Genomic DNA, 24,404 nt, shown 5'->3' with positions numbered 1-24,404 from the left:
AGGGTCTCACAGCTAGTAAGTGTCTGTAGCCTGATTTGTTAAACTTACTATTATTAATACTACTTAAATTTTTTTTTTTTTACCAAAGTCCTACTCTAATGTCATATTGTGGCATGGATACAATCCTAGGTTGTATTGGTTAATGTGGTTTTTCTTGGCAAAGACACTGTAGTGGTTTGCCATTTCCTTCTCTAGTGGATTAAGGTAAACAGGTTAAGTGACTTGCCCAGGGTCACACAGATAGTTTCTGAGAATAGATTTGAACTCAGGTCTTCCTGACTCTAGGCTCAGTAATCTATCTATGGAGCTACCTATCTGCCTCACCATACTCAGCCAGATCTGAGCTGAGGTTTTCCAGTCCAAATTCAGTGCTCTTTCTATTAGACCATGCTGTCTCAGAGGTCTTGGGCATTGAGGATCCCCTCTGAGAAAACATCCAGTCCATGTGTGGTCAAGATATAAGCACTTAACATTCCCAAACAGAGCAGAAGTGAACATCTTATCATCCTGCTCCAGGCTTTGGGGCTTCATTTCCATTATCCTGCTCTCCACAGATAGAGAACAGATGATTTTCTGCTCCCACTATAAATCTGAGGTTAGCTGAGTACATACCAAGGGTATCCCTGGACTCCAAGGGAGCAGAAGTGAAGCCATTGCTCCCCTCTTCTGAAGAAAACGGTCACTTCTCTATGGACAGGGATCCCTTGATGTAGGAACATGACAAACGGCAACGACTCCCACCTTCTCAATTTCTCCCTGATTGTCTTCTTTGGCTTTTTTGTTTCTTTCTCAGACCCAAGGTTTTAAGGGATGATTATAAAACACTTTACAATTTTGCAAAGCACTTTTCAAATACCTCATTTAATCTTCACAACAACCCTTTGAGGTAGGTACTATTATTATCCTCACATCATAGTTGAGGAAACAAGAAACGCGGTGATTTGCTCAGGGTCACACAGTGAAGTGAGTACCTGAGGCAGAATCTGAACTAGGGTCTTCCTGAATCGAATCCAACACTATCTATCTGCTGTACATCCTAGGTACCTAGATATCAGCCTTAGTAATTTCCCCATCAGTGTGAAATTTCAAGAATTCTTGAATCCTTTTCTCTTTTGGGGGCAGGGGGAGGTGAGGCAATTGGGGTTAAGTGACTTGCCAGAAGTCACACAGCTAGTAAGCATCTGAGGCTGGATCTGAACTCACACCCTCCTGACTCTAGGGCTGATGCTCTATTTACTATGCCACTGAGCTGCCCCTCCAGTTTTTCTCAAAGGAGAGATGAGCACTGCGGGAAGGATATAGTAACTGAAGGACTAAAAAATATCCTGCCCCAGGGCCAGGAGATGGAATGTGTGGCAACTGCCCAGCCCGAGTGGGTCTGTTGAGGAGGTCTCAGAAAGCTTTATTCCCTTCTGGAGGGAGGATAATAAGAAGAAAGAGCCATTTGCACACCTTATGTCTTCTGCATTTCTTTGGGCGTGTACCTGTGTCTTCTTACATTTTCAGTACTCTTAGCAGGGATGTGATTTAGTAGGTGGTCCTGTACCTGATAGCTATGTTGGGCACTGAGTATGCTTCCTAGACAGAATCCTGTCCCTCCAATTTTGGAGAGATCTTAGACCTAAGCCACAGCTGAGCTTTGCTTTGGAGATTTCCTCAGAGTTTTACTGTGGAGTGGGGACAGAACCTGAGACACAAACGTCAGGTTCTCCCTCCCCTTTGAGGCCAGGCTTCTCTCAGGATGAATTCGGCTGGGAGGGGGCTCTCTGGGCCCTAGGACCCTCTACAACTGTGATATGGCATAGTGGCAAGAATATTGTCTCTGGAGACAGGGAATCTGGGTTCAAATTTTGGTTTATATTTATTTGGTTTGAATGATTGTAGTATAGTGAAAAGAACTTGTGCTTAGCCACAGGGGGTCTCTTTTCTAATCTTGTCTCTGCCATTTACTGTCTTCAAGATGAGTCCTTCCCTTTTCTGGGTTTCTTTGCTTTCTGAGAGGGGTGGCTGGACTACAATTTCCTTCTAGCACTATACTCTCTAGCATCAATATGTTCCAACTGTCCAGTTCATTTTGCTGAATGTATCTTTCACATAGCGAGACCGAGGTCCTTCTTATGGCACCATTAAAGGCAATTGTGTTGGGACTCTTCTCTTATTGCCCCATGCCTGCGAGGGGAAGGGTGGAGTTGGTGAGAGCTGGAGAGAGGAGAGTGCCAGGATATTCGAGTTTTTTCAGTCTCTTTGGAATCTCTTGAGTCTCTTCAGTTTCTATTGTTAACTTTGGGTGCCTCTGGCTTACAGCCTTGAGATAGAATATTGTTAATTCAGTCATGTCTGACTCTTTGTGACCCCATTTGGGGTTTTTTTTGACAAAGATTCCGGAGTGGTTTGCCATTTCCTTCTCCAGTTCATTTTACAGATGAGGAAACAGAGGCAAACAGGATTAAGTGACTTGCCCAGGGTCACAGAGCTAGTAAGTGTCTGAAAGCTAGATTTGAACTTTGAGTCTTCCTGACTCCAGGTCCAGCATTCTGTATACTATGGTGCCACCTCGTGGCCTAAGATAGAATATGGATGACACCAAGCGTCACTTCAGGATGCTGAAGGGAGAATGAGACAGGGAAGAAGGTGACATGAGAGGAAATGGCTAAATCTATTCTGTCCCTATGCCCAGCTTGTTACCCTAGAGACTTTGGGGCATTTCTCTTTAGGTAAAATCTGGAGCTCTCTCTGTTGAGCCAACCTACCTCTCTCCCAAAGGGAGAGCTTCTGTTTTGCTTATATAAATGGGTTTCTTGGCAAAAAAAAAAAAGTCACTTATGGAGATACAACAGCTAAGGCACTCATTGATGAAGGGGGATCGTGCCACTTAATCTGCCAGACTAGAAGGATTATTGGTGGTTTAGTTTTCCATCCTAGAGTTGAAAACCAAAACTGTGCAGAGGGAGGAGAGGGAACATTCTTTTCATTGTTGAACCAAAGTACATTTGTAAATGTCATTCAGGGAACATCCCAACTGATGAGATGTTTTCATGCTCCAAGAGGATCAGAGTGATTCACTTGTCAGTCAGTGAGCATTTATTAAGTGCTTACTATGTTCTAGGTACTATGATAAACCCTGGAAATACTGACGGGGAGATCACTGTCATCATCATAAGCATTAGTCTAGAGACTCTCACAAAAAAGCTGCTTCCACAAACCATCAGGGACACTTCAAAATTGCTTCTTTTCCAATGGAGGAAAGACTGTATTTCCATTAAGTACTAGAATCTCTTCATTTCTATAGCTCTATTTTTTGTATATTTGTTCCCAAAGTGTGTGTGTGTGTGTGTGTGTGTGTTTTGTGTGTGTGTGTAGGGGGTGGGGAGATGGAGGAAATAAAATGAATTACATTCTTGTTGATCAAAAAATTAAGTAATGTATTCTCAAGGGACCTGTCATAAGAAAATTGTCATTAAAAAAAAAACAATTAAGGAAACAGAAGGGAGAAAGCGAAAACCATCTGCATCCAAAGTAGTGTTTTATGGTATTAACCTGAGCAAACAGCTGTACATTTGAGTTAATTATGTACAAGGGAGCTAAGGAATCTTTCCTAAAATTAATTCATCCCTCAGAGTATTCTATATATATGTACACATACAGATATACATACATAGTAACCTACACATTGGAATTACAATGGAAGAATCCATTGTAATAATCATAATTGCTAATGTTTGTATTGAACAGCTGTTTCCATAATTCATATGTGTGTGTATGAGGGGAGATGCATTTCAGTGGACTATAGCATGACACCAAGAGGACCTTGACATGATCTCAAGGGGTGTCCAAAGGTAGCATGGGAACATGGGTTACATCCTTTCCATAAGACTAAGTCAATAGAGGGATTTATCTCCCCAACAATCCCAGCCTCCTTTCATTGCCTGCTATTTCTCTTAGTCCCTGGCCTCCAATGGTTGTAGGAGTGCCTAACCTCTTCCTTTCTGATTGAAGCATGGCACCTCCAGGCACTTATCATTTTGTGACTCAAGTACCTTTTCTAGAAGATGCACAGATAAAATTCTATGCTCTTCTCCCCCCGTCCCCTTTATTCCCTCCTCTCAGATCACTTGGTGGCAGGGGAAGGCAGCTTGTGGCAGCTTCTATATTCCTAGACGGTGACTGGTGAGTAAAAACTCTCTCTTTTCACATTTGGTGGGTCAGAATGAGTTGCACAGGATAAGCAGCCATGGATGGGTAGAGATCAGAACCACGTGTCTAAGTACATGATTTTGCCCTTAACTTCCTCCTCTTTCATACATCACTGTTTCTTCCAGCCACTCAGATACAAAACTTCCATGCCACCCATGATCCCTCACTCCCTCTCCCTCTTCATAAGCAGTCAGTTGCTGGGTCCTGTTGGCTCTCCCTATATAACACCTCTTACAAATATTCCTTTCCTTCTATTCACACAGCCACCAGCCTAGTTCAGACCCATATCACCACTTGCCTGGACTACTGCAATAGCCTTCTAATTGCCTTGACTCAAGTCTCTTTATATTCCAATCTGTTCTCATAATGGACAAATAGATATTCCTGAAGCAAAGGCTTCTCTACTCTCCTCCCCAATAAACTCCAATAGTTCCTTATGTCCTTCACAATCAAATATTAGTTCATTTTATCTCATCTTTCAAATGTTTATGTTTTACAATGTAAATGATTATTAATATGGTAGTATATGTGTGTAATTTACAAATAAATGTACAGATACTTGGGGTGCATTTCAAAAAACATTTTTTTTTACTGATAAAGGTATACAATTTTAAAAGTTTGAAAATCAATTACACCCAGGGAGGCTAGATGTTGTAGTGAATAGAGCACCGGCCCTGGAGTCAGGAGAACCTGGGTTCAGATCCAGCCTTAGACACTTAACACAAAAGCTAGCCATGTGACCTTGGGCAAGTCACTTAATCCCAATTGCTCTCCAAAAAGCAAAAAAAAAAATCAATTATATAGAGCTTTAAGTTTTATAAATACTTTATACATATATAATATTATTTGATCCTCACAAGAACCCTAGAAATTACCATAGGTTTTATTCCTTCTTTATAGATAAGTAAATGCAGACTCACAAAGTTAAGTGACTTGCCAAGGGTGACACAGCTTACAGGTGTCTGGAACAAGACTCAAGTCCAGGTCTCCCCTGAATCCAGACCCTTTATACCACACTGAAGGAATCAGAAAGCTTCTGATTTCATATCACAACTTTCACAAGGGCAGCAATTAATATTCTCCGATCATGACAGAGATTTCTCCCAGTTTCTACTAGACATAATATTCAAACAGTCCTTGCAAAAATAGGCACCATTTTTCATTTATCTTAAGGGAGCAGGGAAGACAGACAGAGACAAAGTACCAAGGATGAATCTGTTTCCCAGAATATTCTATTCAGACTCCATGCAGAGCCAGCATTCATAGACATATCAATGTACTATGATTACATAGCTAAAATTTATGTAGACATTTACTAGCCATGTGACCATTAGACCATGCAAGGGGGATAAGGCAAGAAAGGCAGATGTACATATAGAGACAGACAGAGACATGTGAAGAGACATAAAGAAAGATACATACAGACCCAGAGAGACAAAGAGATACACAACCATTTCTTATATACAAAGAAAAACCACAGAGAAATACAGAGGCAGAGAAAAAAAGAAAGACAGATGCACACAGGAGAGAGACATGCATAGGAAGAAATATAGAAGCACACAGAGATCTGGGGAGATAGAGAGGAAAATAGAGAGTAGAGATGGAGAAGAGGAAGAAAGAAATATAGCCAAAAGGAAAGAGAAACACCCAGAGGAAGACATAAAATAAATAGAAAAACACACAGAGAAAGATACAGTGAGAAAGAGATGAGAGAGATTGAGCAAAGTCTATGGTGCATTTCATCTTTCTGGGAGTCTGAGAGAACATGAGAGATGTGACTAGGGAAACTAAGCCAGCAGGATATTAAAAGCAGGAAGTAGCTGAGTAGATTCAGGGCAGGGGTGAAGTTGCATGACTAGGTGGGAGATGGGGGAGATTTTTAATATGAATGTGCAAGTTGACTGTCATCCTGCTTATCAGCCACTGACTTTGCCTTTGGGAAAGCCTTCCAGCCCACCAGTCTTCTCATTCAAACTCCATTCATTTCCTTTCATACAGCCAGGAGGAGAGAAGCTGATGTTGAGAGCTCTCAGTGGGACAGGCAACCTGCAACCACTGGTCATTTATAACTGAGGTACAATGAAGACAAGGGGGGCAGCTAGGTGGTACAGTGAATAGAGCACTGGCCCTGGAGTCAGGAGGACCTGAATTCAAATTCAGCCTCAGACACTTAACCATGTCAGCCATGTGACTTTGGGCAAGTCACTTAACCCCAATCGCTCTGCCCTCCCCTCTTCCAAAAATCAAAAAACAAAAAGCAAACAAAAAAACAATGAAGAGAAGGTTGAGCATGGATAGTCCTGGAGAACTGCAATAGCTGAGGGAAAGAGCTCCAAAATACTGGGGTGGTAAGAACTTAAAAGTTGGGATGGAATGGGGATGGACCAGCAGTTACCAGGAGATCTCAGTTGCTGGTGAGAGCAAGCTGGGAAGCTGAATCCAGACACTTGTCAATTCCCCCTCTCCCTCCTTTTCTCTTAATTGTTTGTAGAATTGGTTTTAGGGTGCTACAAACACATAACTCCTTCCCCTGATCCCCTCTTCCCTTTGTCCTGAGAATGGTGGAGGTGGTTGAAGGGATAGTTGGGAGGCAATTAGGCTGAGCATATCATGAAATAGATCTTAACAAATGTCTTACTTATTTTTTAATACAATGTATATGGCCCTGGTATGGATTGCCAGTATAATGTGAATATAGAAAATAAATTAGATAGATGGACATTTCCTAAACAAATATGGGTGGGGGCCTAAGACCACATAGATATTTCTATAATTCTCATAATACAGAATAATATTCCTTATTTTCCTCATATCTCTAGATCAATATTGAATCCCAGCACTCACTCTGGCCTCAGGACTTGACAGCTCAGGGTTTTAGGAAGAGAAAGAGATGGTGGTGAGCACTTTGGCGAGAAATGCTTATCTTACAGCTAGGGACAGCAAGAACGTGAGTACTGAGTGATCCTCTGATGAAATCACTTCATAGCTCAGGATAGATTCATATGGTGTCTAAATTATATACTATGCTCCATTGATGGTTAATCAATCAATCAATCAATTAACTGAAAACCTCCTTTTCTTCAGGCTTTCCGAAAGCAGGAAACAACCCTGCCATGGGCTTCTTTTGCTAAGGCAGCCCTTCAGGTGTCTCCTAGGACATCCACCAAGTGGAGCATGACATATGCATGGAAACATAGAGAGAGATATAGAGGGAGAGAGCAAAAGACACAAAGACAGGGAGATAAAGAGAGAAATACACAGACAGAAAACCAAGATGACTTGAAAAACAGAGACACAGAGAAGAGAGAGACAAACACACAGAGCCAGGCGCAGAAGAAATAGAGAGAGAGAAAGAGCAGAAAGACACAACAAAAACAGTAGAGAAAGACACAAATGAACAAAGAATGGATAAGGAAGGAAGGTGAAGCAGAGACCCTAATACAAGGAATAAATTCAACATTATAGACGTCATTGAGATTTTGTGGGATGAGATGTGTCTGGAATATGATTCTGGAACAATATTCAAAGGAAGAGGATGGTTACAAACAGCAGTATAATAGTTTAAGCTAGGAAGGACCTGAGAAGCCATTCCATCTAACCCCTTCATTTTATAGTGAAGGACATTGAAACCCAGAGAGGTTAGGGATGTGTCCAAGATTACACAGTTACTTAAGTAGGAGAGTCATAATTGGAACCCACATCCTCTGACACCAAATCCTGCTCTCTTTTCCCTGTACCATAGCACCCCTGCATTTATAGTCATGTAAAGAAATCCAGGAATCAGAGGAAGAGAGGTAGAGTAGAGAGCAATTGGGGAAAAGATCACTAGATCACTAGAGGAAGACACTTAAATGATAATTGTCATAGGCATATGTTACAGAAGACTTAGAAAAAGAATTCTGGATGAGGAGTTCAGGAACAAATCCTGATCTTGGCACACACACATATTATAGTAGCGATGGGGGACTTCAATGCTATGGACATTTGCTGGTCTTCTCTACCACACAAGAGCAGCTGATCACTTTATGATTTTCTTAATTATAATTTCATTCTTTAAAAGGTACAGGAACCAAAAAAGGAGGAACTTGTATTTTGGATCTGAGTCTCACTGACTTTAAGGAATTGGTTGTTGGGGTAGAAATGATAGGAACCTTGAAGGGAAGAGATTGTTCCATTTCTTTATCTTAGAAATTGTGACAAAGAAGGAAAAATATGAACCAGTACTTAGCAAATGCCTGGCACATTTATTAAGCACAGGCTCAATAAATGCTTTTTGAATGAATGAATTAATGAATGACACATAACATAGAATTGGGAATAGAAGATTCCAATGGGTCCTGTGAAAAGAGAGCTAGCATCTCATGGGGTAAAGTTCAACAAGGAGAGTAAGGCCAAGAGGAGCTAGAACATTCTCAAGAATTAAATTCTGAAAACACAAAGAAAAACAATTATGATGAACTGGAAGATGGGGGAAATGTGTAAAGGGATTAACAAATATGCCCATGGAACTCATTGATAAACTTGGCTTTAAAAACAAAAACATCATGCTTGTTTTAAACCTGGAAACCATGAGTGTAACAGAATATAAATATGAAAGTTTGGTATATTCCTGTACCAATCCTGTCACGAGTGCCAAAATTAAAAATAAGCTGAGGCTAGTGAGGAAACCTAAGAGTAACAAAAATGGGTTGTTGCTGCTATTGCTATTTTGCTCTCAAAGCTACATTGAGTAAAGGAGGAGGATCAAAGGGATAGTATTTGGACAGAAAAGACAGAGAAGGTTGAAATGTTTACCTCTTATTTTCTTTTGTTTTCTCTACAAAGGGAAATGACTTTTGGATAAGAAGAAACAAAACAAAAGTGGCTAATAGAGAGATGAAAGCCAAGATGACTAGAGAGTTAGTAAGAAGATGCTGAGTTGGACTTCTGGCCATGATGACCGGCTACCTCCCATAGACCTATTCTAGGAAAAACCCTAGAAAAAAATATCTACACCAAACTGAATAATGGTTAACAAATCATATGAGAAACTATAAGAAATGTTTTCTTCCATCTCAGAATTGTACAAAAAGTCCATGGGTGATAGGAAAAGGTCATACTAAGAAAGCCAGAACCAGTACTAGAAAACATACCAATAGCCTGTTGGGGAGGCAGAGAGAAACTAGAGACACACGTTTGTGCCTGCATGTTAGAAAGCTTCAGAATGGTGAGAAGTACTTAGGTTCTTTCAAGGAGTGTGTATGTGTGGGAAGAAGGTCAAAATGGGAACATAATTTACACATAAAGGATGATCCCATAAGCAAATTAGGAGGGCATGGAATAGCTTATCTGTCAGATATATGGGTAAGAAAAGAATTTAGGACCAAGCAAGAGACAGCATTACGAAATGTAAAATAGATATCTTTGATTGCATAAAATTAAAAGGTCTTGCATAAACAAAGCCAATGCAACCAAAATTGTAAGTACAGGGGGCAGAGCCAAGATGTCAGAGTAAAAGCAGGGACTTGCTTGAGCTCTCCCCCAAACCTCTCCAAACACCTATGAAAAAGACTCTAAACAAATTATAAAGCTATAGAACCCACAAAATGACAGAATGAAACACATTTCCAGTCCAAGACAGCCTGGAAGGCTAACAGGAAGGGTCTATCACACTGGGCTGGGAGCAGAACGCATTCTGTCATGGACCACACCAGCACAGACATGGACAGAGCAGGCTTCAGGGGACTGAATCACTGGCAGCTGTGTCAATTTACACACTTCTCAAACCATAAGCACCAAAGACAGCATGGAAGATCAGTGGGAAAACTTTGGGGAACTGGGTGAAAGAGCAGCACAGTCTGGCTCCAGCCCCAGGGTGGTGGTGGTAGCAGCAGCATCAGAGGCTTCTTCTGGAGCTCTGAGCCCACAGACGGGGGTGGGGAGAGATGGAGCAGTTGATACAAAGTTCCTGAAGCCTGGGACAGTACATCCATCCCACCCCCCACCCCCACTGGAAGCAGAGTCCTACCTTGACAAAGTATTAGAATGTCAAGTATTTGGTTGGGAAGATGTGCAAACACTGTAAAAAAAAATCAGACTATAGAATCTTACTTTGGAAACAAAAAAAGATCAAAACATAAAACCAGAAGAAGATAACAAAGTTAAAGCTCCTACATCAAAAACCTCCAAGAAAAATATGAATTGGTTGCAGGCCATGGAAGAGCTCAAAAAGGAATTTGAAAATCAAGTAAGAGAAGCAGTGGAAAAATTGGGAAGAGAAAGGAAAGTGATGAAAGAAAATCATGAAAAACAAGTCAACAGCTTACTAAAGGAGACCTCAAAAATACTGAAGAAAATAACACCTTAAAAAATAGATTAACCCAAATGTCAATTGTGGTCCAAAAAGTCAATGAGGAGAAAAATGTGGTAAAAACAGAATTGGCCAAATAGAAAAGGAGCTCCAAAAGCTCACTGAAGAAAATAATTCCTTCAAAATTAGAATTGAGCAAATGGAATATAATGACTGTATGAGAAATCAAGAAATTATAAAACAGAACTAAAAGAATAAAAAATAGAAGACAATGTGAAATATTTCATTGGAAAAACCACTGACCTGAAAATAGATACAGGAGAGATAATTTAAAAATTATTGAACTACCTAAAAGTCACAGTAAAAAAAAAACCCTAGACATTATCTTCCCAGAAATTATTAAGGAAAACTGTCCTGATAGTCTATAACCAGAGGGTAAAATAGAAATTTAAAGAATCAATCAATTATCTCTTGAAAGATATTCCAAAAGAAAAACTCCTAGGGATTTTGTAGCCAAATTCTAGAGTTCTCAGGTCAAGGAGAAAATATTACAAGCAGACTGAAAGAAACAAGTCGAGTACTGTGGAAATACAATACTGAGGATAACACAAGGTCTAGCAGCTTCTATGTTAAGGGATCAGAGGGCTTGGAATATGATATTCCAGAAGTCAGAGGAGCTAGGATTAAAACTATGAATCATCTACCCAACAAAACTAAGTATAATACTTCGGGGGAAAAATGGATATTCAATGAAATAGAGGACTTTCAAGCATTCTTGATGAAAAGATCAGAGCTAAACAGAAAATCTGACTTTCAAATACAAGAATCAAGAGAAGCATGGAAAGATAAATAAGAAAGAGAAATCATAAGGAACTTATTAAAGTTGAACTGTTTACATTCCTAAATAGAAAGATGATATTTGTAACTCATGAGACCTTTCTCATTATTAAGACAGATAGATAGATAGATAGATAGATGGCACAGGGTGAGTTGAATATGAAGGGATGATATCAAAAAAATAAAATTAAGGGTTGAGAGAGGAATATATTGGGAGAAAGAAAAAGGGAGAGATAGAATGGAGTAGATTATCTCACATAAAAAAGGAAAGGAAAAGGTTTCATAATGGAAAGAAAGAGGGGGAGATGAGAGGGAATGAGTAAACTTTACTCTCATCAGATTTGGCTTAAGGAAGGAATAACATATGCACTCAACTGGGTATCTTACCTTACAGGAAAGTAAAGGGAAAGGGCATAAGAGGAAGGGGGAATGAAAGAAGGGATGGCAGATTGGGGGAGGGGGTAGTCAGAAGTAATCACTTTTTAAAAAGGATAGGATCAGGATTTTGGAGGCAAAGTCAAGATGGCAGAGTAGAAACAGGACCTCCGTGTGGCTTTGGCTCTCACCACCTCCAATCCATGTAAAAGTGGACTCTGAACAAACTTTGGAGCTACAGAACCCACAAAATGACACAGAGAAGAAAACCTCATGCTGAAGACAGCCTGGCAGGCAGGCAGGAATCAGCCAGCACAGCGCTCTGGGAGCCGAGCCCAGCTCCACACCAAGGTTTTAGCCCCAGGGCAGGCCTGACCAGTGGCCCACTGGAGGGACTCCAGATTACCAGCAGCTGTGGTGGTCCAGAATTATCAACGCATAGATGCTAAGGACAAAGTGAGAGGTCAGTGCAATGTGGACTTTGGGACCCAGTAGTTGGGAGTGCATCAGCTTTTGCCCCCGGGGGGAGAAGCCACTGAGGGCTGTGGCACAGCTGCAGCCATGTGGCAGATTCAGCTCCTGGCCTGCAGACTGTAGGGGCACCAAGTGACCAGTCTGAGGGGTAATCGCTCTTGCTTTAACCTGCTTGGATCTGGATTGCGGTCTAGGGTGGAGGTCCTGGGGTGTGTGACCAGCTTGCCAGAGCATGTGGAGGCTTCAGAGAGGGCACCCAACTAATACCTCCATCAGCTGAGAAAACCCCAGGATTTGGTATGAAGCTCCCCTGTCTGGTAGCAGAGTCCTACTGTGGCAAAAAGCCCAGGGGTCAAGTGACTGAGGGGCAATATGAGGAAAAGGAAGCAAAGCAAACAGAAGAATCCAACATTAGACTCCTATTTTGGGGACAAAAAGGATCAAAGCATGGAACAGAAGGAAAAAAGTGAAGTCAGAACTCCTTCACCAAAAGCTTCAAAGGAAAATACAAGCTGGTTACAGGCCATAGAGCATGTTAAGAAGCAGATAAGAGAAGTGGAGGAAAAATTGGGAAGAGAAATGAGAACAATGCAAGAAAATTACAAAATGAAAGTCAACAGCCTGACGGAGGAAAACCATACCTTAAAAAATAGACTAACTCAAATGGCAAAAAAGCAATGAGGAGAAGAATGTCTTAAAAAACCAAATTTGCCAGATGGAAAAAGAATCTCAAATGCTCAATAAGGAGAATCATTCTTTCAGGATTAGACTGGAGCAAATGGAAGCTAATGACTTTATGAGAAATCAAGATGCTGTTAAACACATCCAAACAAATGAAAGAATGGAAGGCAATTTGAAATACCTCATGGGAAAAACCACTGACCTGGAAAATAGATTCAGGAGAGATAATTTAAAAATTATTGGACTGCCTGAAAGCCATAATCAAAGAAAGAACCTAGAAATCATCCTCCAAGAAATTCTCAAGGAAAATTGCCCTGATGTTTTAGAACCAGAGGGCAAACTAGAGGTTGAAAGAATCCACTGATCACCTCCTGTAAAAGATCCCTAAAAGAAAACTCCTAAGAATATTATAGCCAGGTTCTGAAATTCCCAGATCAAGGAGAGAATATTACAAGCAGCCAGGAAGAAACAATTTGAATATTGTGGAAACACAATCAGCTAACCCAGGATCTGGCAGCTTCTACACTGAGGGATTGAAGGGCTTGGAATATGATATTCCGGAGGTCAAAGGAGCTGGGATTAAAACCAAGAATCACCTACCCAGCAAAACTGAGTATTGTGTTTCAGGGGAAAATATGGTCTTTCAGTGGAATAGAGGGCTTTCTTGCTGAAAAAACCAGAGTTGAATAGAAAATTTGACATTCAGATACAAGAAGCAAGAGAAGCTTGAGAAGGCAAATAGGGAAAAGAAATCATAAGGAACTTATCAAAGTCGAACTATTAACGTTCCTATATGGAAAAACAATAATTGTAACTGATGAAACTTTTCTCAGTATGAAAATAGTTGAGGGGAATAGAAATATATATATATATATATATATATATATATATATATATATATATATATACATATACATTTATGTATAGATGTGTGTGTGTCTATATTGGAGGGTATATGGGCATATAAATACGTATGTGAATGTTTATATATGTATACAGGTAAACATAGATAGATGGCACAGGAGCAATTTAATAGGAAGGGATGATACTTAAAAGGTGAAATTAAAAGATGAGAGAAGATTATAATGACAGGAGATGGGGAGAGACAGAATGGGGTAAACTATCTCATTTAGAAGAGGCAAGGGAAAATGGTTACAATGGAGGGGGAGAATAGGAAGGCAAAAGGGAGTGGGTCAACCTTATTATCATTGAATTTGGCTCGGGGAGAGAATGACATACACACTAAATAGGGTATCTCACCCTACAGGAGAGTAGGGGGGAAGGGAAAGAGAGGGGGGAGGATGGAAAGGAGGGAAGGCTGGGGGGGAGGGAAGTTGGAAGCACACACTTTTGAAATGGGATGGGATCAAAGTAGAGAATAGAACAAGTGGGAGGTGGGATAGGAGGGAGGGAAATATAGTCAGTCTTTTACAATATATCTACTATGTTAATGTTGTGAATTAGCTACACGTGTACAACCTATACTGAACTGCTTATCTTCCCAGTAAGGGTGGGTGACAAGGGAGGAAGGGAATGAGTCTGGAATTCAAAGTTTTAAAATCAAATGTTTAAAAAAAATATATGTATATATACACTATTATTAATACTATTTTACATGTAATTGGGAAATAAGATATACAGGCACTGGGGCATAAAGATCCACCATGCCCTACTGGAAAAGTTGAAAGGGGTATGGGAGAAGATATGGGAGAAAGCAGATTGGAGGAGGGGTTATCCTGTGGGACTGCTATTTTGGGGCAGTGGGTAGGGGAAAAATGGGGAGAAAATTTGCAACTCAAAATCTGGCAGAAATGAATGATGTAAATCAGACGGTAATAAAGCATTTGAAAAACGAAAAAAAATAAGAGAAAATAAAGTAAAAAAAGGAAAAAGGATAGGATAAAAGGAGAAAATAAAATAAATGGAGGATGGGATAGGATAGAGGAAAATATAGTTTAGTCTTTCACAACATGTTTTGGAAGTGTTTTCCATAACTACACATGTATAACCTATACTGAATTGCTTGCTTTCTCAATGAGGGTGGGTGGGAAGAGATGAAGGGAGAGAATTTGAAACTCAAAATTTCAAAAATGAATTGTTAAAAATTGTTTTTACATACAACTGGGAAATAAGACATGTAGACAATGGGGTATAGAAATCTATCTTACCCTACAGAAAAATAGAAGGGAAGGGGATGGGAGGGGTTAGAAGGGAGGGCAGACTGAGGGAAGGGATAATCAGAATGCATGCCATCTTGGGGTGGGGGGGGGAGGAGAGAGATGGGGAGAAAATCTGGAACTTGAAATCTTGTAGAAATGACTGTTGAAAACTAAATATCAATTAATTAATTATAAGGAAAGCAGAAAACGGGGAAAGAATCTTATCAATCAGTGTTTCTGATAAAGGTCTCATTTCTCAAATATATAGAGAACTGAATCTAATTTATAAAAATACAAGTCATTCATCAGCTGATAAATGATCACAGGATATGAGCAGGCGTCTTCATACAAAGAAATCAAAGCTATCTATAGTCATATGAAAAAATGTTGTAAATCACTATTGATTAGAGAAATGCAAATTAAAACAACTCTGAGATACCACTTTACACCTATCATGTTGGCTAATTTGACAAAAAAGGGAAAATGATGGATGTTGGAGGGGATGTGCGAAAACCGAGACACTAATGCACTGCTGGTAGAGTTGTGAACTCATCCATTCATTCTGGAAAACAATTTGGAACTACATCTACTGTGCATATCCTTTGATCCACCAATACCACTGCTAGGTCTATATCCAAAAGAGATAAAAAAGAGTTGAGGGGTGGGGAAAGACCTATTTGAACAAAAATTGGAAATGAAAGGGATGCCTATCAATTGGGGGCAGCTGAAAAAGCTGTGGTATATGATATAATGGAATCTTATCGTGCTATAAGAAATGACAAGCAGAATGATTTCAGAAAAACCTGGAAAGACTTACATGAACTGATAAAAATTAAATGACCAGAACCAGGAGGACCTTATACACAGTAACAGGAATATTGTTGGATGAAGAATTATAAATGACTTAGCTAGTCTCAGCAATACAATGATCTAAGGCAATCTCAAAGGCCTAATGATGAACTTACTATCTGCTTCCAGAGAAATAATTGATATTATTTGAATGTAGTCTGAAGCATGCTATTTTCCACTTTCATTTTTTCTTTTATTCAAGTCTTCTTGTACAAAATGACTAATATGTAAATATTTTCATTATTGCAAATGCATAACCTATATCTGATCAGGGAGGGGGGAGAGAAGGAAGAATAAAAATCCAAATATTTAAAAAATTGTTTTAACATGTAATTGGGAGAAAACATATAATAAAACAAAACCCAGAGCCAGGATCTGTAAAGCCCCTCAGATTGGCAACCTCTGAGACAGCCAGGATACCATGGCTTTCTGAGGTCCTTACACTCTGTTCTGAGATGCCACAGAGGGCCCTGAAGGTCTAGCACTTTGAACCTCAAAGATGCATGAAGGGCTGAACAATGAAATTGTGTTGTGGCACAGGTCAAGGCAGGAACCTAGCTGCCATAAGGCAAGATGAAACAGAACCATCCACACCACTAAAAACATAGCAAGCCTACTAAGACAAACTCAAGAACTGCATGAACCCAATTACAAAACACTTTTCACCCAAATAAATTCAGACCTCAACAATGAAAAAAATATCAATTGCTCATAGGTAAGCTGAGTTAAAATAATAAAAATGGCAATTCTACCTAAATTAATTTAATTATTCAGTGCCACACCATCGAACTACCAAAAACATTATTTTCTAGAAGTAGCAAAAAATAATACCAAAATTCATCTGGAAGAACAAAAGGTCAAGAATATCAAGGGAATTAACGAGAAAAAAATGCAGAGAAAGGTGGCCTAGACAAACCAGAACTAAAACTATATTATAAAGCAGCAAAAATGAAAATGATTTTGTACTGACTAAGAAATAGACTGGTGGATCAGTGGAATAGATTAGGTACACAAGACACAGAAGTCAATGACTACAGTAATCTACTGTCTGGTAAACCCAGACTCCAGCTTCTGGGATAACAACTCACTATTTGACAAAAACTGCTGGGAAAACTGGTAAATGGTATGGCAGGAACTAGGCCTAGACCAACATCTCATACTGTATACCAAGACAAGGTCAAAATGGGTACATGATTTAGACATAAAGGGTGATACCTTAAGAGAATTAGGAGAGCAAAGAATAGTTCACTGGTCAGCTATGGAGAAGGGAAGAATTTATGATCAAACAAGAGAGAGAGAATTATGAAATGCAAAATGGATAATTTTGATTACATTTAATTAAAAAAGTTTTTGCACAACCAAAACAAATGCAATCAAGATTAGAAGGAAAGCAGAAAGTTGAAAAGCAATTTTTATAGCAAATACCTCTGTTAATAGTCTAATTTCTCAAATATATAAAGAACTGAGTTAAATTTATAAGAATACAAGTCATTCTCCAATTGATAATGGTCACAGGAAATGAACAGGTAGTTTTCAAAGAAATCAAAACTATCCTTAGTCATATGAAAAAATGCTCTAAATCACCATTGATTAGAGAAATGCACATTAAAACAACTCTGAGGTGTCACTTTGCACCAATAAGATTGGCTAATATAACAGAAAAGAAAAATTATAAATGCTGGAAAAGTCATGGGAAAATTGGAATACTAATACATTGTTGGTGGAGCTATGAACTGATCCAATCATTCTGGAGAGCAATTTGGAACTATATCCAAAAGGCTATAAAACTGTGCATATCCTTTGATCTAGCAATACTAGTAGTAGATCTGTATCCCAAAGAGATCATTAAAAAGGGGAAAGGATCTACAAGTACAAAAATATTTATAGAAGCTCTTTTTGTGGTGGCAAAGACTTGGAAATTGAGGGGATGCCCATCAATTGGGGAATGGCTGAACAAGTCGTGGTATATGAATGTAATGGAATACTATTGTGCTATAAGAAATTATGTGCAGGCAGACTTCAGAAAAAACTGGAAAGACTTACATGAACTGATGCTGAGTAAAGTGAACAGAATCAGGAGAACATTGTACACAGTAACAGCAGCATTGTGCAATGATCAACTATAAACTTAGCTCTTCTCAGCAATACAATGATCCAAGAGAATTCCAAAAGATTCATGATGGAAAATGCTATCCATAGAAAGAACTATGGAGTTTGAATGCAGATTGAAGTATACTATTTTCACTTTTTGGTTTGTTTTAATGGTTTTCCCCTTTTGTTTTGCTTCTTTTGCACAACATGACTAATGTAGAAATATGTTTAACATGATTACATGTGTATGACCTATATTAGATTGCTTGACATCTTGGGGAGGGGATAGAGAAGAGATGGAGGAAAATTTGGAACTTAAAATCTTTAAAAAAGGAATGTTGAAAGTTATCTTTATATGAATTGGAAAAAATAACTATTCACAAAAAAAGCTGGTGTGAGGTCAGTCAGTCAAGAAAACAAACAAAAAACATGGCAGGGGGCAGCACATGACCCTGGCACAGGAATCTAAACTGGAAGGATAAGTAAACCAAGGAAGACACTGACCAGTGTAAAAAAAATTCTTGCAGTTCTAGTGATGTTCAAAAATCCAACCTAGAAGGAGAAATTCCATAACAACTTAAGCATAGACTTAAAGGGGGGAAAAAGGACATTTCACAAAGACTTGATTATCTTGAAGAAATAAAGCAAGGGATAAATGAAATAAAAGCTTTGTTGGAAAGAGTTGGAAGGATAATAAATAGCTTAGAAGAGGAAGTGGTAAACCTTACCCAAGAAATAAAATCCCTGAAAACTAGAATAAGCCAGATAGAAATCAATGACTTCATGAGGGAGCAAAAATATATTAGAACAAAGTTAATGATTGGAAACACAGAAGAAAATTTAAGATATCTGATATGAGAAAACAATTGACCTGAAAAACAAGACAAGGAAAGATAATTTAAAAATCAGTGGATTCCCTGAAAACCACTAGTTTTTTTAAGAAAAAAATCCTGTATACTATGTGATCTATAGGGTTATAATGTATAATATAAGCTATTATTACTAGATTATAATATATAATAAAAGCTATTAAGGCTTAAGATTACATTTGGACTTTTGGGGCATCCTGTATTTCAAGAAGGCACAAATGAAAACTGGCCAGATCTAATAGAGAACAAAGCAAAGGTAGAAAAAAATCTGCCAATCACTTCCTAAAGGAAACCTCCAAAGGAAAAGTCCAGGAATGTCAGAGGCAATATCCGCAGCTCCAACATTAACAACCAAAAAATACCACAGGGATCCAGAAGTTTACCTATCAAAGAACTGCAACCATAATCACACAAGACCTGGCAATTTCTACTAAAAATAAGAGAAAATATTTGAATACAATATTCCAAAAGTCAAATGATGTCGTCTTACAATCAAGAATAACTTAACCCTAACCAAAATGAGTATAATTCTATGGGATTAGGGGTGATGGGGAGGGAGTCCTTTCATGAAATAGAGGATTTTCAAGTATTTATCATGAAAAGACCAAAGCTGAGTAGGACCTTTGAAATACATATATGAGAATCCAGAGAAATCTGGAAAAGTACATTTATTAGAATATGTGCTTGAATCTGTATGATGATGTAATGGTCATGTCCTAATGGGGGAGAAGAAACATGTTCCTTCAGAACCTTAATGTTTTCAAAAGATTTTGAAGATAGTAAACAAGGAAAACAGAGGACAAAGAACAAGGCATGAATCAGTTCTGCTCTGAGAGTTTGGAGAGGACAAGGAGAAAAGAGAGTTAAAGGAACACAGTAGTTTAGAAAGGAGGAAGGGGTAGAGCTTTCTATTTCTCAGAATTGAGGTGCAAACAAAGAGTGTACAAGCATAGAGGAAGAGGTGGAGAGGAATAGGCACCCGGTGAACCTCACTCTTATCTGAACCAGAAAAAGGAGTGTACACACATACAGTTTGGTGTAAAAACATATCAGAATCCTAGTTTGTATAAATTGGTGCAGGTGAAGTGAATGGAACCAGGAGAACAGATTTGAAAGCCTTAAAATGATGCTCAAGGCAATGACAAACCATATCTCCAGATTATGATGGAGCATGTTGCCTACCTTCTGAGATGGACTCAAAGAAAAAAGAGATATTCAGTTTTTTTTGGACATGGCCTTTGTGTGGATTTGTTTTGCTCCAAAGATGCTTGTTTGCTGTAACGTTTCTCCCGCTCCCCACCCGTTCTCCATTTTTAATTGGGGGGAAGAGAGAGGTGTGAGGGAGACGTAGCAATGGCTAGAGGTTAAAAAAGATACTAATTTAGTTTTGATATAAGGAAAAACTTCCCAACAATTAGAAGTATTCAAAAGTGGAATGTGTACCTCCTACCTAGAGGTCTTCAGGCAAAGGCCATGGTTGACCTCTTGTCTGGTATTTTGTCCAGGGGATTATTCTTCAGTTATGAATTGCACTATATTGTTGCCTGATAGGGTCCCTTCCAATTCATATATCCTTCCAAAAGGCAGGGTGAGAGAAAGAGTAAGGCATCACAGAGATACTAACAGAGTCAGACTCACCTAGAGAGACACATATACACAGATACAGACAAAGAAACACAGGTACACAGACAGAAATATCTTCATAAAAATACACATTCACATAGAGGTAGAGAGACAGAGGAACTATGTAGAGATCAACACACACAGACGCAAACATATACACGGAGAACAGAGACCTCGAGAGGCACAGAGATAGAGAATCGGTGATGGGCACAGACTGAAGTCAGGGACAGGGACAGGGACAGAGAGACAGTACACATGGAAGGGGAGAGAGAGATCAGCATACAGAGGCACAGACACTGAGAGAGACCAGCGAAAACCACTGAAGGAGACTCACGTATTGCTACAGAAGAGATAAAGCAGCAGAAACACAACCACAGTGATACGAACAGAGAAATATGGGGGAAAAGATAATCAGAAATCCCAGTAGACGGGGAAGGGGAAGGGAAGAACGCAAGATCACGGAGAGAGACAGCTTCAGAGAGGGCCCCCGGATGGCCGTCTGCCCTTCCTTCATGGTCAAATGGCAGAAAGCGATGACATCAGCTGTCATGTGGCTCTAGGTCGTGGCAGTCAGAACTGCCAGAAACATTCCCACCTCCAGGTGTGACAGACCCACCCACCCCCACCCCAACCCCAACCTGTGCCAATAGTGAGAACATGCCAGAGCATCTTCCCACACCATCACCACCACCACCATCCCCGGGAGGGGCAGGGAGAAGGGGCAGCTGCCCTGCCTCACCTCACCCAGGGAGGCCCCCCCAGCGCTGGGCAGAGCTGGACCAGGCCAGGCCAGCTCCCTGCTGGAAGTCAGCCAGCTCTGGACAGACGTACGCTGCGGGCGGGGCGGGGGGTGGGGCCACGAGCCGTAGCTCCTCCTCGCAGCCTCCCCCCTACCGGGCCCCTGCCAAACACAGCCACATGTGTCAGACTCCTCCCGGACCCAGCCCGGGCCCAGCTCTGGATCTGGGTCCGCTTAGACTCCGCAGAGCGCGGCGAGCCTGGGGCTGGGGTGCAGGAGCGAGCCCCCCTGCCCTGCACCCAGGTTCCAGGCATTCCGCCCCCACCCAGAATGACCCTCACCTGGTTGAACGAGCTCACCTCATTTTTTCCCGGAGAGCCGGCTGCGTGTGGCGTGAAGGCGCTGGTGGGGGCGTCCCAATTGGCAGCTGCAGCTACGGGGGGTTGGAGGGAGGAGGGAGGAGAACCTGGGCTGATGGGGGGCTTTAGTCAGGGAGCCGGCCCCAAGCGTAGTGTGGCTGCGACTCGGCGTTTGGCTGGATTTGGAAGGACGCTGATGGCTCATCGCGGGCGCGGGTGGCGTGGGGGCGGGGGTCCTTTGGCTGATTTGGGGCTGGGGGAGGGACCCCAGGCTGCTAGCTGTGGCCACAGGTTCCAGCCGCTGACAACCGTGGCTCGGTCCCTGCCATTTTCCTATGAGCGCGCGCGTGGGTGTCTCCTCCCCACTCCCTCCTCCCCTCTCTGGGCTCTGAACAAGGCGCTCCCGGTCCTCACGGGGAGGATAGGTGGGACACTCCCTAGGGCAGAAGAAAAGCACACAAAAGCCACTCCTCGAGTCGGGACCCGAGGAGAGGAGGACTGAGAGGGAGGAGGCCCCAGAACTGAAGGCCGTGGAGAAGGCCAGGGAAGAAAGTGGGGCACGCCCAGGTCCCAGGCTCGCTGATACTATAAGGACACGGTCACACATGGCTCGACTGGAGTTAGGTTAAAGGGTGCTTTAAAGGCTGAGTGGGTAAGTAGGGACCGGGGAGCTCTATCTACCCTGCTCCCCGGACGTACAGAGCCCAGGTAACGAGTTGTTATGCATATATTCAAGGAACATCAAGGCTTTGGAATCAAAATGTGAGAGCTGGAGGGGACCTTGAAATGAGAGAACACACAATGTCAAGGATCTGCTCCACTGATTTCCAAACTTTTTTGATACCTTATCAGTAAAAAGTTTTTGAGAATGAACCCCTATATATATATATATTTATAACATATACATACATGCACTACTGTACTAATATGTATAATCTAAAAAAAACAAAATATAAACCTTAAAAGTATCTGGTAAATATGAGAAAAACAATGTTTAAATTTTTTAAAAATTAATGGTATCAAGACTTTTTTTCTGTTTTTGCTCTCACTAAGAAAACCCAACCAAAGAAAGGCAAAGATACCTTCCTGCCCTCAAGGAGTTCACATTTCCAATTGGGGAGACAATATGCAATGTGAGTGGGAGTTATGTCAGAGGGACACAGCATTAGCTTTCGTGGGAAATGTTTTCCTTGCAGAAGGTGGGATTAGAGTTGAGTCTTTGGGGAAGCCAGGAAAGCTTAGTGGAGGTGAGGAGGAAAAATATTCCCGGGATGAAGGACAGCTAGTGAAAAGATGGGGACTTGGGATTTGCAGAGTTAAGTGCGCGGAACAACAGGAAGGGCAGAGTCACTGGATCATGGAGTAAATGGAGGAGAGAAGAATTTAAGAAGACTGGAAAGGACGCAGCCAGGTTTTGAGGACTTTAAAAAAGTCAAAAAGAGGATTTTATATTTAATCCCGGAAGCAATAGAGAGTCACTGAATTTAACGAATGGGGGTTAAAATAGACCTGTGCTTTAGGAAGATCTTTTTGCCGGCTGAGTGTGGGGTGGACTGGATTGGGGAGGGACTTGAGGTAGGGAAAACACACAGATGGAGTCTACAGGGGAGAGATGTCCAACGGGGTTGAGTGTGAGGACATCCAGGTTGGCAGCTTGCGTGACTGGGAGGACCGTGGCGCTCTTGAGGGTAACAGGAAAGTGAGGAAGAGGGCAGGACTTGGGGAGGAGCAGATACCCAGCTGGGTTTTGGACATCAGATGGTTATGAGACATCTAGTTGTCCATGGAAATGCAAGACTGTACATCAAGAGAGATGGCACGATTGTAAATGTCTGTAAAGTAACTGGTTCTGGGCAAGGTAAGGTGAAATCTTATCTATTAGAGGGGTGTTGATTGATTTATTGTTCCTGTATCTCCTAACATTTCCTGAGATTAAGATGTTTCATGAAGGGGGAATGACCATAGAGCTGGCTATGAAAAAAAAAGTGAAGTCTAGGGATTGTGGACTATTGCCCATCACTCTTAGTAAAGTGCAAAGGGAATTGGAGTAGGTCTTCATTAAGTAAGAAGACCTAGAGGCCTGTAAGTTAACTTTGCAAGGATTTCTGGATGGGGTAAAAAGCAGGTGGGGGTGGCAGAAAAATAGGCTTGGACTCTACTTTTGTCAATCAGTAAGTAAATATTCATTAAGCACCTACTATGTGCCAGGCACTTTTGAGGGTAGCTGCACCTCAAAGAAAAGTTCATTTATAATGCCTATCATTCCACATCTCCTCCAACATTGACTCTTGCCTTTATTGTGTGTGACAATTTTGCCAGTTTGTAGGGTGTGAGGTGAAACCATAGGGTGGTTTGTAATATGACCTTTAATATTAAGATTATGTTTCCATTTAGAATGTATTGTGGAATATGGTATAAGATGTTCATCTAAGCCTAACTTCTTCCAAACTGATTTCCAGAAGTTTTTTTTTAATCAGATAAGGATTTTTTTCCCCCTAGGTAATAGTTTGAGGTTGGGAAGTGCTATTCCTGCTTCATCCCTACTTCTTTTCATCATTTCCCTTGAAATTATAGATCTTTTGTTTTTTCCCAAATAAATGTTATCATTTTAGTATTCCTTTGGCAATTTGATTGGTACAGTATTAAAAGGGTAAATTAATTTTGGTGGTATTGTCATTTTTATTATATTGGTATGGCCTAGTCATGAGCACTGAATATTTCTTTCAGCTACCTAAATTCAGCAAAACTAACTAATATATTGAAGATGGCTGATATTGTACATATACATATATATATATCCATATCTGCAAAGAAGGTGGAGAGATGCTTTCTCATAGATCTTCTTTGAGGTCAAGATTTTTCATT

At 40.6% G+C, this 24,404-nt stretch overlaps 1 protein-coding gene across 1 annotated transcript in view; it reads right to left on the bottom strand.

The window, feature by feature from the left end:
- LOC138173824 (ena/VASP-like protein) overlaps positions 1–21,800 on the bottom strand; it is a 285,363-nt gene extending 263,563 nt beyond the window's left edge. Inside the window, exon 1 of the mRNA XM_069103916.1 lies at positions 21,540–21,800. Within this exon, the coding sequence (XP_068960017.1) occupies positions 21,540–21,544 (5 nt within the window). The 5' untranslated portion in view covers positions 21,545–21,800. The remainder of the gene's footprint in view (positions 1–21,539) is intronic.
- Between the last annotated feature and the right edge of the window lie 2,604 nt (positions 21,801–24,404).

The sequence above is a fragment of the Petaurus breviceps genome, unplaced genomic scaffold, assembly GCF_028583685.1.
Source record: "Petaurus breviceps papuanus isolate PSGF00001 unplaced genomic scaffold, PetGlider_PUasm1.0 65, whole genome shotgun sequence".
NCBI classification, from domain to species: domain Eukaryota; kingdom Metazoa; phylum Chordata; class Mammalia; order Diprotodontia; family Petauridae; genus Petaurus; species Petaurus breviceps.
This window is presented reverse-complemented; position numbering and strand designations above follow the sequence as displayed.